Source organism: Ursus americanus, chromosome 13 (assembly GCF_024610735.1).
Source record: "Ursus americanus isolate L20-20 chromosome 13, mUrsAme1.1.p, whole genome shotgun sequence".
NCBI lineage: Eukaryota > Metazoa > Chordata > Mammalia > Carnivora > Ursidae > Ursus > Ursus americanus.
This window is the reverse complement of record NC_142139.1, coordinates 65,304,245-65,319,738: the sequence shown is the minus strand read 5'-3', so window position 1 is coordinate 65,319,738 and position 15,494 is coordinate 65,304,245. Positions and strand designations below refer to the sequence as shown.

General features: G+C 46.3%; 1 protein-coding gene across 2 annotated transcripts in view; it reads left to right on the top strand.

The window, feature by feature from the left end:
- Nucleotides 1-15,494, top strand: part of EPHX2 (epoxide hydrolase 2) — a 71,026-nt gene that overhangs the window by 32,469 nt on the left and 23,063 nt on the right. For both annotated transcript variants that reach the window (XM_045773965.2, XM_045773966.2), the window contains exons 7-12: nt 183-278; nt 1,031-1,109; nt 4,027-4,061; nt 9,172-9,198; nt 11,353-11,438; nt 15,310-15,421. In XM_045773965.2, the coding sequence (XP_045629921.2) occupies nt 183-278; nt 1,031-1,109; nt 4,027-4,061; nt 9,172-9,198; nt 11,353-11,438; nt 15,310-15,421 (435 nt within the window). The remainder of the gene's footprint in view (nt 1-182; nt 279-1,030; nt 1,110-4,026; nt 4,062-9,171; nt 9,199-11,352; nt 11,439-15,309; nt 15,422-15,494) is intronic.

The following is a 15,494-nucleotide window of genomic DNA, read 5'->3' as shown; positions in this document are numbered from 1 at the left end:
GCCAGTTTTACTGCCGTTTGGCCAGTTGTGTCTTCTTGGACATCTCCTGGCATCTGGGTCTTGGGCTGAGAAATGATGAGGCCCGGCAGTACCCGGAGATGGCCCAGCGCGGTCTGCGGAAGACGAGCTGGTTCTGTCCAGCCTGGCGCTGTGGTCACTTCCTGCTCGCCTCTGTCTTACAGCCTGGGGTGCGTCTGCATTTTGTGGAGCTCGGCTCCGGACCTGCTGTGTGTCTCTGTCACGGATTTCCCGAGAGCTGGTTCTCTTGGCGGTACCAGGTAAAGGAAACTGGGGGAAGGTCTGCCCCAGCCAGGGTGAAGGGAGAGGAAAGTCTAGATGGTGTGGCCCAGTGTAGAATGCTATTAAGAAGCAGAAACCTTGGGGCGCCTGGGTGGCTCAGTCCGTTAAGTGTCTGCCTTCAGCTCAGGTCATAATCCCAGGGTCCTGGGATCGAGGCCTGCATGGGGCTCCTTACTCAGTGGTGAGGCTGCTTCCCCCTCTCCCTCTGCCCTTCCCCCCTGCTCGTGCTTACTCTTGTGCTCTCTCTCTCTCAAATAAATAAATAAAATCTTAAAAAAAAAAAAAAAAGCTGAAACCTCACAGTGGAGCATCATGTCCAACAAGGACCATGATACCTTAGAAATGTTGGAGCCAGAGATGGGTCCAGACCTCCGAGCTGTGCCAGCCCACATGCCATCTTTACAGATTAGAAAAAGGCAGATTCTTCAGGACACTTTATGCCACCTGCTGGGAAGTCTTTGTAATGAATATAGAAATCTGCAAGGTCTTTGTTAGGAAAAGTGCTCTCTCAGATGTAGTATTAGATGCAGTACACAAACCCTACCACTGTCCGTGGCAGCCCTATCCAGCCCTATCATTCCAGCCTCATGGCAAGGATCCCAGATAGTGCCACATGGCATTTTGAGTTGAGCCGTTTACAAGAGCGTGGATAGAAGGAAGCAAAGAAGGAGTGTCTACAAAAGACTTGATGAGACCGCACTTGAGTGTACCTGAACTGTTTGTTTTCCAGATCCCTGCTCTGGCTCAGGCAGGATTCCGGGTACTAGCTCTGGACATGAAAGGCTATGGAGAGTCATCTGCTCCTCCTGGTAGGTTAGCTGTCTCACAGCTGTCCTGTGTTGGTTATGCCTTTGACTGTCTGAGCTCTCCAACTGCTCTGTCTCCCCCGGTCCCAGGTCGGAGCAGACAGCCCTTCAGGGGGGTCTGAGTTTGCCCTTCCCCTCTCCTGCAGTAACCCTTGTCTATGCACTTTGGTCTCAAATGTCTCTGCTCCCCGTACTCTGAATGAATGCAAGAAACCCAATGCATTGTGCCCTGAGGAAGTCTCGTGGTGAATGTAGGGTAAAGGATGTACCATCCAGCTACAGAACGTTTTCCGTCTTGCAGAACTCTGTACCATTATGCACTAATTCCCCATTCCCCCTTCCCTAGCCCCTTGGCAACTACCCTTCTGCTGTCTATCTATGAATTTGACTATTCCAGGCATCTCTAAGTGGATCGTACAATATTTATCCTTTTGTGACTGGCTGGTTTCACTTAGCATAATGTCTTCAAGATTCCTCCATGTTGTAGCATATATCACAATTTCCTTCCTTTTAAGGCTGAATAATATTTCATTGTACGTATAGACCACGTTTTGTTTATCCATCCATCCATTGATGGACACTTGGGTTTCCTCCGCCTTCTGGCTAATGTGAATAATGCTGCTATGAACATGGGTGTACAAATATCTGCTTGAGTTCCTCCTTTCAGTTCTTTGGGGTGTATACCCAGAAGGGGAGTTGCTGGATCATATGGTAATTGGTAGGCCAGAATCTTAACCCAGTGTCTATGGATCCCAGATGGCATCTGTCATAGGCATTGGGGGCCTATGAACCCGAGTCCATGTGTGGGTTTATGAGCACTTTTCTGGGGTGAGGGAGTCTACCGCTTTTATCAGTTTCAGAGGGGTTCTCAGTCCCAAACTGTTAAGCTCCCCAGGTGGAGATAAGAATGTGATGCAGTCAGACATGCAACAGAATCCCTGGCCCTCCTAGTGTCAGCCATGCTGCTGGCAATGGTGGTTCAGTGAGCCAAACCACTTGCTCCCATGCCTTCTCTGAGCTGCTTCCCCCATGTTCACAGCAAGCCTGTCGAGTATGAAGCCAGTTGACGTGAACTAGCACTCAGGTGACCACCAACCAGGCCATTCAGCCTGTCATGACCGGGGAGTGCGACCATGATTGTTCCCTGATTGTCATGGTACCTACTTAGCGGCTGCTTACTACCTCTTACATAATGCAGAGACACTTTAGAAAACAAAAGGAAAGCTTCTAGTCAGACATCCAGGAAAAATACTTAAGGGTTTGTTTTTTCCAATTTAATTATTAAAATGTCTATTTTCATTCATCTAGACTATGATCTTCCCTGAATCCCCTAGGGATAACTTAGTAATTAATTTATCATTCATATTAGAACACCATTAAAAGTGAAAGAAACACTATTAGTAATAACACACATAAACAGAAGTGTTCTGGACGAACTGGGACTTATACATACCTTAATTATAACTATTTTTTAAGAAAACAATAATTTACGGGGTCCCTGGGTGGCTCAGTTGGTTGAGTGACTGACTCTTGGTTTCGGCTCAGGTCATGATCTCAGGGTCGTGAGACCAAGCCCCGTGTCGGTTTCCATGCTCAGCGCGGAGTCTGCTTGAGATTCTCATTCTCCCTCCCCTTGTGCCTCTCCCCCCCCACCCTGTGCTCACATTCTCTCTCTCTCTCCCTCTCCAAAGCAAATAAATAAAATCTTTTAAAAAAAGGAAACAATTATTTACACGTTAACTATTGCTGAGGATTATGTATAACATGAGTTCTAAAGCCAAGCATGATGATTTGGAATGCATACATACCCACTGCAGATCATTTGTGTGTAAATTTCATATCATTTGGCAATAGATTTTAAGTAACAAATTGTTTTCCCTTAAAATTGTGAAGCTGTTGTTCCACTGTTTTCTATCTTCCCTTGTTGCTATTCAAAAATCCCATGCCATTCAGATCCATGAAGCTTTCTATGTGCCCGAGGTTTTTTTTCCCTCTTACCCTTAATACCTTTAGGATCTTTTTCTTTATCTTCTTGTGTTCTGAAACTTTATGATATGGTGCCATGATATGGGTCTCTTTTCATCCACTTCTCTGGGTACATTTCTTCCAGTTCTTGGAAGTTTTCTTCAATTATTTCTTTGATAATTTTTTTCTTCTGCTTTCTCTTTTCTTTTTTGCCTCATGGAATTGGTGTTATTGTTAAAATGTTCATACTACCCAAAATGATCTACAGATTCAGTGCGATCCCTATCAAAATCCCATGGGCATTTTTTCCAGAAATAGAGAAAACAATTCTACAATTCATGTGGATCGACGAAAGACCCCAAATAGTCAAATCAATCTTTAGAAAGAACAAAGCTAGAAGGGCTTACACTGCCTGATTTCAAAATATATTACAAAGCTACAGTAATCAAAACAATGTGGTATTGGTATAAAGACAGACATAGAGCCAATAGAATAGAATAGAATAGAATAGAATAGAATAGAATAGAATAGAATAGAGAGCCCAGAAATAAATCCACACGTGTACGGTCAGCTGATCTTTGACACAGGTGCCTAGCACGTGCAGAGGACAGTCTCTTCAATAAATGATGCTGGGAAAATTAGATATCCACATGCAAAAGGATAAAATTGGACCCTTACCTTACACCATACCCAAAAATCAACTCAAAATGGATTAAAGACTTAAACGTAAGACCTGACACTAAAACTCTTAGAAGAAAACAAAGGTGAAAATCTTAACGACATTGATTTTGGCGATGATTTCATGGACATGATACCAAAAGCACAGGCAACAAAAACAAGTAGACTACGTCAATCTAAAGATTTAATAAGATATCTATTTTTGAGCAAAGGGGCCCTTTTAGTTTGTTGGTAATTTTCAATCATGTGAATTAACTGTATTTCTTTTTAATTACAGAAATAGAAGAATATTCCATGGAAGTATTATGCCAGGTAAGAAAGATCTTTGGGTAACATTTGTAACATCTTTTCCATCCTGGTGTTTTTATTGATATAAGACAGAAGTGTGGGTATTCATTCAAAATCCTAGGAAAGCATTTCACAGCATTTGGGTATAAAAATCTTACTGAAAGTTAAGATGGTATTTCAAAATGATAGCCAACATGTACTGTCTATCAATGACTGTTCTAAGCCATTTGATGGAAGAGGAAACTGAGTCATGAGGAGTAAAGTAATTACCTGAGAGCAACAGCTAGTAGAGCCAGGCCTGAACCCTGCAGTAGCTCCCATGTCCCTCCTCGTGGCCACTCCACCATCTTGCCTTTCCATCCTGAGAATTTTAAAAATCGCCTTACTTTGGTAAAGATGTTGTTGGCCAGACCTGGGAGTCAGTATGTGGTGTGGCGGCTGTAATGGCACTCCTATTCTGGGTGAATCATGAGCACCATGGGGCAGGGGCCCTCATCTCAGAGCTTGCCAAGGCTGAGGTGAGAAGACTGTGTGCAAGCCTCCATCAGCCCCGGGGCACAAGCCAAGGCTGGAAGGGCCGAGGGGAAGAAACAGCATCCTGGTTGGCCGCAGAACTGGCAATGCTAGGGGTGCTTGGTTGGCTCAGTCGGTTGGGCGTCTGCCTTTGGCTCGGGTTGTGATCCCAGGGTCCTGGGATCGAGCCTGGCATCAGGCTCCCTGCTCAGTGGGGAGCCTGCTTCTCCCTCTCCCTCTGCTGCTCCCCCTGGTTGTGCTCTCTCTCTCAAAGAAATAAATTTTTAAAAAATCTAAAACAACAACAACAACAACAACTGGCGATGCTGCTAATTATGCTAAAATTACAAAAAGGCTCCATGTAAGAGTCACAGCTCTGTTCGGACCGCCCCCCCACCAGGCCCGCATGCAGGCTTTGGTGCCTCATAAGAGGAGCCTTGATAAAACCTGACTTTCCGATTAGGGTTGTCCTTCCTTCCTCATTTTCCAAATCTTTACCTCTTCCACTCTGCCACTTCTGATCTTGCTCGTATCTCCCCCGAAATCCTGCCAAGATCTCACCAGTGACCCTGTAGGGGGGCCTCTCCTCATCCTCCTAAGGTCCATTCACGGGACCCCTACTTGTTTCTGTTGAAATCGGTTCTCAAGCCGGGAAGGTAAATCGGGTCACTTGACATAACTGCCCTCCTGAAGAAAGTCCTTCTACTAAGACAAGCAAGATAAATTGTGATGCCCCAGTCCTCCAGCTCCACCTTAAAAAGTCGTTAGTTCGTCCGCTACTAGGTATTCACCCAAAAGAATTAAAAAAAAAAAAGATATGACCCCCAGAACCCGGCACATGAATGTTCACAGCAGCATTATTCACAAAAACCAAAAAGGGCAAACTACCCCAATGTTCATCAACTAATGAATGGATAAAAAATGTGTGGCATATCCATGCAATGGAATATTATTTGCTGTAAGCACCATGAAATCCTGATGCACACTTCAACATGAATGAACCTTGCAAACCTTATGCTAAGATAAGCCAGTCCCAAAAAGCCACACAATGTATAATTGCATTAATATGAAGTTTCCAGAAGAGGTCAATCCGTAGAGACGGAATGAAATTAGTGGTTGCCAAGGCCTAGGGGAAATGGGGAACAGGAGTCCCGGTTAATGGGTGCAGGATTTCTTTCTGGCGTGATGAAATGTCCTCGAACTACATAGCAGTGATGACCTCACAACTCTGACTACAACTAAAATCCGCTGAATTGTACATTTTAAAAGGTTGAGTTTTATGGTATGTGAGTCATAGCTCAGTAGAGCTGTCATTTGAAAAATTAGCACAATATTTTTAATGTCAAATTTTATTTAAAATCCCTGTATAATCTTTAAAAAAAAAACCTGTATAATCTCGAAATAGAGGGTTATAAGAAACTGAATGAAGGTCCATAATACTGTTTACCCTCAAGTGCCCACAAAAACCCTCTTGTCAACTGCATCCCCCCAAATATATTGAAACCTCTTTTTTCTCAACAGCAATTCCTTTTTTTTTTTTTTAAGATTTTATTTATTTATTCGACAGAGATAGAGACAGCCAGCAAGAGAGGGAACACAGCAGGGGGAGTGGGAGAGAAAGAAGCAGGCTCATAGCAGAAGAGCCTGATGTGGGGCTCGATCCCATAATGCCGGGATCACGCCCTGAGCCGAAGGCAGACGCTTAACCGCTGTGCCACCCAGACGCCCCTCAACAGCAATTCCTTAACATTGTATGCCAGTTCATCATACAACTGTTATTTGTTTTAGACTAGGTACCTTTAAGAAACCAGAAACTTATTCTCTGTATGTCTGTAGTCTTCGGATTCCAAATTAGGGGTGTTGGAATGAAACATAGCAATAATGTTATCTTCTCAAGTTCATTAACGTGGGGAGGCTTATCTATACCCACTTGTCTCTTTCACTGTGTGTGACCTTGGGTAAATCATTTAACCTTTCCAGGTCATGCCATCAAGTATCTAATGCTCTCCAAGATCCCTCCAGACCTGAGTGTGATTCTCAGTTTGTAGCATTAAATAGCAAAAACTCAAGCAAGTAAGTTGTAAAGATCTAATTGGTTTTATGAATCAATTCATAAATCGGGCAGCATCCCATCTAGCAAGTAGAGGGGAGCTCCAAAGGGCTCCAGAAAAGGAAAGGTTTTTAAAGGTAGAGAGGGAGTAGAAAGAAGGGAATGACCAGTAGAGAATCCATCATTTTTGGCAGGGTTGCCCTTCTGAGAGGAACGGGGGGCCCCTCAGTGATTTCCTCGTGCTGACTAGGAAATTCCCATGTTGACAGCTTAGAGGTTATGTTTGTGGGGGGCTGAAAACTGCAGTCAGGTTGGGTACTGACTGTTGGTTTACCGACTTGGGGCCTTCACCTAAGTGATGCCATTTTGGGCCCGTGGCTTTCTTTTTAACAGTAGGATGTGGAAATCATGGAGCTAATCTTCAGTCTCTGTGGTTAATTAGAAAGTGAAAAGCAGCTCTCTGGGGTCTCTTATAAGGAAGGGACACTAATCTTATCTGATCAGGTCCCCACCCTCATGACCTCATTGAACCTTATTGACTTTTACAAAGACCCTGTCTTCAAATGCAGTCACACTGAGGATTAGGGCTTTAACATGGGAATTTTTGCTACTGCCCTCTCATGTTCTACTGGGGAGCAGTGGGGGGCTTGCCCACTGCTCCCCCATCCAGTGAGGCTGTCACCACAGCCCTGGGTTTGCAGGGCAGGCCCAGGAGCCAGGGTAGCAAAAGAATCAGAACACATTTACAATTCTTTCTCTTTGAAACTGGCGCTGGCTGTAGGCAGAACTTTGTGTCCCCTCTGTCCCCCCCAGAAAAGGGTACCCATATTTGGTGGTTTTCCCCAGCAGAACTGAGACCAGAGCGGAGACATCCGAACACTTTTTAATGCTCCTAGGGCAGAGATTACAAGGGCTGTGGGACGCCCTTTGTCTTCTTCCTGCCTCCTCCTGTCTGGAATTTCCATCTCCTTGCTCAATGTAGGCGAACAAGAAACAGGCCTAGCCCAGAGAAGGAAAAAAAATCACCTTTCGTTTTGGAAGCACCTGTAAGAGTAGAAGATGGAAATACAATCACATATATTTCTTAAGTGTTCAGCCTCTCATGGTGCGATCTCTGCAGCCCCCAAAGAGGACATTGATCTGGAGGATTCGAAAGCAAATTAGGATTACTTTTCAGTTGGTGGACAGAGAGGAGGAGTCAAGGGGCTGGAGATGATTTAAAATGATGCTGTTGGTCTACATGGTGAAACGGGATGGCTTTGAATGTTCTCATGTTGAATTTCTGAAATCAGACCTGGAGTCAGTCCCAGTTCTGCCACTACTAGCTGCATGGCCTTGGCCGCATCATTTGACCCGTGTGAGCCTCAGTTTACTCATCTGTAGAGTAGCGCTCCCCCTTCTGCCCCGCAGCACTACGTGGGGGGAGAGAAAGTGATGAATATGAGGGCCCTCGCACTGCTCCTGTGGCCACGCTAGGACTCCACGGATGCAGCTCCATGAACTTCATATGAGAGCAGGCAGAAGCTTCTCACACGGCTCAGGTGAATGGGGGGCAGTGTTGACAAACGAGATGTGACCGTGTAGGAGGCGTGAGGCTGGGAAACGGGAAGCCGGTGCGGCTCTCTGCAGGAGCTGAATGGCCTGTCAGGTCTCCGATTCATTCTCTCCACACCTCTGCTCTGGCCTCCCCTCCACACTGTCCCTGGCAGGATTCCCTGCTTGCTCATTCTGTACCTCACCCGGTATGACAGCCCAGCCCTGATTCTGGAGGACCCTCGTCCCCAGCACCTCCGCACATCTTAGACACCTTTTCTAGACCCCATGCTTGCTGGCCAGTGTGGCCAGGCGTCCGCATCTGTGCTGTGGAGCAAGGGGCAGGTGCTTGCTGTCCAGGGGCAAGGAAGCAGCCAGACCTCTCCACAGCAGTTTTCCTTCCCTCTCTTTGTCCCAGGAAGAAGCCACGATCTCTGTCTTACAGTGGCTATGACCCAGTTAGGGATGTGCAGTGGCAGACCCTGGATAATTTGCTGTGTGTGTCTGGGGTCTGCCTGGTGACTGAGAGGAGGCTGGAAAGGGAAGGGAGAGAGCTCGCGAGCTCGGGAAGTGACTGAACGTTGTGTTAGTGTGCTCGGGCCACCAGAACAGAGGACCACGGACTGGGGCTTCAACCGCAGACATTTCTTCTCTCTCAGTTCTGGATGCTGTACGTCCAATATCAAGGTGACAGCAGAGTTTCATCTGAGGCTTGTAGATGGCCGTTTCTCCCTATATCTGAAAGTCTCCCTCTGCGTGGGTCTGTGTCCAAATCTTTTGTTCTCATAAGGACACCAGTCAGCTTGGATCCTGGCCCACTCTAATGACCTCATTTTAACTTAATCACCTTTAAGGATGCTATCTTCAAATACAGCCGCATTCCAAGGTACTGGAGGGGAGAGGTTAGGGCTTCCGCATGTGAATTTGGGGAAGACGCGAGGCAGCCCCTAAGGAAGGCAGATGCAGGAATTCTCATCTTGAAGCAGCTGAGACGGGTGCGTACAGTTTCTGATTTTTTTGGTATGTTTTCTTTCTTAGGAGATGGTAACCTTCCTGGATAAGCTGGTGAGTAATTATTTGGAACTGATCTCTGGAGACTTCCGTTTGGGTGGGCAGTTAAAGATGCAGCCTTTGAAGGTGCCGGCTGTTAGAGCTCCCGAGGAGAGTGGCGAGGACAGGAACGGCACACTTCGGGGCAGTGGGAGGCAGGGTCGGTGGTCGAGGGGATTACAAACACAGGTGGCAAAATGTGTGGAGAACAGTGTAGAGCCAAGTTCGTCTTGTTTTTTTGTTTCATGGAAAGCAATTTCCAGGGAACAGGATACCTCTCTATTGGCTTCAAGTCAGGGTAAAGAATTCCAAGAAATTTGGAAACTATCCTATAGGCTAATATTTCACAACTTTTTAAGATTGATATCCCTTTAGAAATACCTCAAATCACATGCTTTCAGGTGACATTGGAATGCCAGTGCCAAACACAAAGCAGATCAATGACGGTGATCAGAGACTATACTTTGCTTTTTACTTACAGAAGACTGAGATTGCAATTAGGTAGTACACTTCTCCCACCCTGAGTTAGGTCACGGTGGCGGGGTGAGGACACTACAGCCTGGACTGAGGTGCAGAAGGGCTGAGCCAAGACAATGACAATGGAGGCACAGCGGAGAGAGAACCTGAAAACAGCGATTTAGACCTGTTTGTTGGAGATGAGAGTCAGGTGGAGAATTCGAGATGACTGAGGAGTTTCAGTTCAACAGCAAGGCATGGGAGCAGACACTGCAGGAAATGAGGCAAAGATGTCACGGTCCCTGCCCTCTCCAGATTCTCAGTCCCAGAGAATTGGCTTTGGACCTTTTGAGAATGATGGGGTCATCTAAGAGGACATGGCCAGTTGTGACCCTAGAGTAACTTCCTATCTAGAAGATTTCCAGCTGGCTGAGACAGTCTCTGACTCTGATTGTTGAAAGAGAGTCCCTGGGGTTGCTGGAGGGCTGAGGTAGGTGTGCCTCCCTGGTCCAGGCATTCCTGGGACGCAGGGGAAGGAAGGAGGGCCCATTGCAGGTGAGGTGGTCCTCTGCCACCTGAAGGTGGTGGCTGAAGCCATGGGAGTAGATGAGTTCCTCAGACAGGACTGAGGGCTGAGCCGTGAAGTCCTCCTGTGCAACAGGAGAGGAAGTAGACTCAGTGAAGTGAGAAAAGAGTCTAGAGAGCATAGTGTCACAGAAGCCCAGGGAAGAACATTTCAAAGGAAATGTCTGATGCCGCAGAATGGTCAGAAGAGTGAGAGCCGAGAGGAAAAAAAAAAAAAAACTATTATAAGTGATTAATACCCTTTAAGAGGGAAGTTTCAGTGGACTCAGGGGTCACGGGGAGGAAGCCAGGATGCAGGGACTTAGGAAGGTCGTCAGGGGTAGATCATTGTGAGAAGCTGGACACAGAGAAGACAGAGGGTGGCAGGGAGCTGAGTCAGGGAGCCACTTTTCACAGTGATGGTGAGTTTGGGGAGTCTCTGAAAGACTCTGATGTGGCTGAATGCAGCCGGCAGGGTGGGGTGGTGGAGGGGAGGGCCCGATTTTAAGTTGGGGAGGCCTGGGTCTGGATGACCATCCGTGTGGCCTCGGGCAAGTTGCCTAAGGACTGTGAGCCTGTCTCCCTATTGGTAAAGCGTGTATTAGAAGGTTAGGGAGGCATTCCAGACAGCAGGTGTACAGCAGAGGAAAGGAAGCTGCAGGTGCGGGGGTGGGGGGGAGGATTAAAGATGCCTTTGAGGTTTCAGTGGTTCGTTAAGGGAGGAAAGATCCCAAAAGAGTGGGGAGTAGAATCATAATCACTTAATGAAAGATGAACATGGAACACAGGGAGGTGAGTCATACTAACTTTAAAACAAAAAGTAGAAAGAGAGGTGAAACAAATTTCGATTTGAGGGAAGGCAGAGAGGGAGAGGGAATTTGGGGCCGGTGGCCTTAGGCTTCTAAGAAAATATGAAAGATCTGCCATCTGTAGAGGCTCTGGGGGGCCGGTATGTGTCAGAAGGGAGGCTTGAAGAGGGTGGACATTAGAGGAACTACTGCGGGGTCGGTAGAGGAGGAGTCCTAGGAAGTGAACAAAAGGATTGCCAGCTGAGGGTCTGGGCCTACAGGGAGAACAAGGCCTCAGGGCTCTCAGCACCCCATCCCGGAAGCCCGCTCACACTCAGCTCCCATCTTTGTCCTTCTCTAGGGCATCCGTCAAGCAGTGTTCATTGGCCACGACTGGGGAGGCATGCTGGTGTGGAACATGGCTCTCTTCTACCCTGAGAGAGTGAGGTAATTAGGCCTCAGGCACCAAGAATTTGGATTTGAATTCCCATTAGAATCCTTCCTCAGGTCTTGAACTCCAGTAAACTTCTTGAAAACAAATAGGTTATCTGGGAAGGCACCAAACATCTAGCGTCCTAGTGCCCACTGACCCATTAATAAGGAGGGCTCAATGTCTTAGGAAGCAAGGCCTGTCCCAGGTACTGGCAATGGGACAGCTAACTCAGGGCCTGGGTAGCCAGTGGGAATGTGGGACAATGGTGGTAGACTTTGGGGGGAGTGGGTGAGGCAGCAAGGGTGGAGGGGTCATAGAACTGAGTACCAGAAGAAACTTCAGTCCTGCACTGGGAGTTAGGAAACATGGGTTTCAGTTTTGCCCTGAACTGGCTATGTGACAAAGCACTTCGCCCATTAGGCCTGTTTCCTCAACCACAGAGCACTAATGGTAACTGCTTTCGACTGTAACAACCTGCAGAATGCTGTGCGGGTATCAGGTTAGAATGGCATTTCGTGACCGCCATCACATCATTCAGACTCATTCTTCGACTGGCATCACGGCACCGGCCCCAGCTTTCGGAGGACAGGTTTTGAACCCAGAGAGGCAGGTGGTCTTTGTGGCCACGCCCCCATTGAGCTGGCAGCTGTCGAGAAAGGCTGTATCACTTCCCATTTCAGGCTGGGATCTTAGCAAATTAAATAAACACCATCCTTCACACTCATCTGGATTTCCGTAACTAATCCAGTCACTTTTTATTTGGTGACGTTTATGAGAATGGAAACACTGGAGAACTTTGTTCAGCCCAGCATCAGCTCAAATGGCAGGATGATGTCAGAGACCAAGAAGACTCAAACACTTCCTGAAATATTTTAGAAGTTTTTGCACTCTTGTGCGTCTGATCGCTTTAGCTTCTCTCTCTGTCTTCTCTTTCATTCAGAGTTGAAATAAGATCTCAGTTCTTAGGAATCGGGTCACTAGAAAGTTACTGTACAGAGTGTATTAGATGCTTCTTGAAGGCAACGAAAGGAAACAGAGCAACAGGCTTATGATCTCTACCTCGAAGGAAGTGAAACCCCTTCTTGTTGTTTCATGAAACCTAGTCTCTCTCTCCCGTGAGAACTTGAGAATATTTAACATGAGCCCAGTGAAGAGGGTTGTACCCAGAATAGCATTAGGTCTGAGACACGCAAGCATGCTCTGGATTCATGTTCCTCCTCTCATTGTTCTGTGTCCGTCCTGTCTGTCCTTAGTTTGGTAGTACTTGCTCCTTTTCTATCTGCGCTCATCAAAACAGCCCTGCTAGTGCCTTCCTGGGGGGTGGGAGGGAACCAAGAGCCCGTTCCAGGGCTGTCCCTGCTGGGACACAGCATCTCCGGGCCTGGGCAAAGCTGGCTTTTAAGAATATTGTTGATGTTGATCTTCACGTTTCTGGCCAGAAAATGAATGGGGGGGTGGGGAAGCCCACCTTTAATGTGGAATATTTCTTTAAATCCTTGGTTTGGGCATTCTACTCAGATAAACTGCAGGGACCTATTTAATGTAAGGGTCTATTCACGTATTTGGCCAAGAATACCTTTTTTTATCCTTTCTTTGACGATCATCTAGAGATTCTTTTCCCAAAAGGAGGCTGCGGTTTAGCTTTTCCCATCTTAACGCAGTTGGCAGCAGCGTTTATCTGCTAACATCTCGTGTGGTGATGATAGTTTTCTTACATACGGAATAAACTGTATGTCCAGGCAGTTGAAAGGAAAACTTTAGTCTCAGAATATTTAGAAAAAGCTAGGATTTTTTGACTTGTGATTTAAGTGATGCTTAAAATAGGTTCACTCTGGTAGCTGAGAAAGCTTTAGGCTTCGGTACGACTTGATTTTATAGCCTAAGCTGCCCTAACGGTGGCTCCTGAACATTTGGAATGTGGCTGGTTCAAACTGAGATGACTGTAAGTGGGAAGTACCTTCCAGATTTCAAAGACTTAGTACCAAAAAAAAAAAAAAAAAAAGTAAAATACCTAGTCAATAATTTTGTATTGATTATGTGTTAAAATTATTGATATTTTAGATATAGCGTGTCAAATATTAAATTATTTTAGTCAACATTAGATTTTAAATTAACATTAATTAACCTATAATTATGTTTTAATTGGCTAATAGAAAAGTTTAAATGATACGTGTGGCTCACGTTATGCTTCTGCTGGTTGGCACTGGTTAAACCTCAGCATTTTTCCCTGATGATTTCATTTGTCCTAGTTACCCCATGCCTCCTAGTTTATATCTCCCGCAGATATTCTCTCCTCCATGTTTCTCTTTTGGGAAGGAGTTTCCCTAGGATCAGAGTGGGCACGGGATCCCTTACTGATGAGCCAGGCTAACTGTGGTCCTGGCTGACTTCTGTCAGCCCCGCCTTCTTGTGGTCTCTCAAATCTGCCCCTCTCTTTTTTCCCTCGTGCTGCCATCCTGCTGCTCTTGGGTGACTAATGCAGTCGTGTGCTGGCCCTCTCCCTGCTTCTGGTGTCCCTCTCTGCCTCCGTGTCATGTATCACTGCTTGATACAGCACTTCCTGACTGCAACTTCAGTCAGCTCCCCCCTTCTTCTCAAGAGCCCTCATGGTTTTCTTGGTTTTCTACAGCATCTAATCCAGACACGGGGCCCATCACGTCCAGGCTCCCACTTGCCTCGCTGGCTTTATTTCACAAGATGCCTCATTAAAAGCTTGGCCACATAGATTCTTTGTTGCATCAAATTCAGCCACAAGCTTTGCCCCATTCTAGAATTTGCTTATACCACCCCATGATGTTTCCCTTACAGTATCATTTCCCCTTCTCTATACTCTTCCACACTTAAAAGACAAGCTCAGATGCTCCCTTTTCCAGGAGATCTCCCATGATGCCCAAATCTAGAAACTCTTTGTCTCCTTGAACTCCCATGGTGCTTGTGCTATTCTTATGGTTCATATCACAGTCTGTCTTGTAATATAGTCATGGGTGTATTTGTCTAGCCTTTTTAAATTACAATAAGCTCTTTGAGTATTGATTTTATATCTTTGCTCCCCTAGAATATAGCATGGAATTAACACAGAGTTAAGTGAGTGAAGGAAGTAAGGAAGGAAAAAAATGAATGCATTTTTAGAAATTATAATCTGGGGCACCTGGGTGGCGCAGTCGTTAAGCGTCTGCCTTTGGCTCAGGGCGTGATCCCAGCGTTCTGGGATCGAGCCCTGCATCAGGCCCCTCCGCTAGGAGCCTGCTTCTTCCTCTCCCACTCCCCCTGCTTGTGTTCCCTCTCTCGCTGGCTGGCTGTCTCTCTGTCAAATAAATAAATAAAATCTTTAAAAAAAAAAAAAGAAAAATTATAATCTAAATTAAGGTTGATATACTGCACATAATGGGTGTGTGTGTGTGTGTGTGTGTGTGTGTGTGTGTGTGTGTGTCTTTGTCTCAGGCAAGAAGGTGGGAAATACTGGAGTTTAGTGGGGAGAAACCACTGGGCTGGGAGTCAAGAAATCAGAGTGCTGACCCCATTCTCACACACATGGCTCTTGTGAAATCTTGTGCATATCCCTTTGCTGCTCTGAGCTTCTGGGGTTTTTTGTTTTGTTTTGTTTTTTAAGATTTTATTTATTTATTTTGACAGAGAGAGAGGCAGCGAGAGAGGGAACACAAGCAGGGGGAGTGGGAGAGGGAGAAGCAGGCTTCCCGCTGAGCAGGGAGCCCGATGCGGAGCTCGATCCCAGACCGCTGGGATCATGACCTGAGCTGAAGGCAGACGCTTAACGACTGAGCCACCCAGGCGCCCCTGAGCTTCTGTTTTGGTGTGTAAGGACCTTTCTGGTTCTTATGGACTGTCTTCTTACTGGGTCTGTGTCTTGGTGTCTTTTTCCCACAGGGCAGTGGCCAGTTTGAATACTCCCTTCATACCTGCAAATCCCAATGTGTCCCCAATGGAGAGAATCAAAGCCAATCCCGTTTTTGATTACCAGCTCTACTTCCAAGAACCAGTAAGTTTGAGACCCTGAGAGCAATGATTTTTGTTCTTCTTTCCTGTTTGTCTCTCCTTCTCCCGCATTGGCT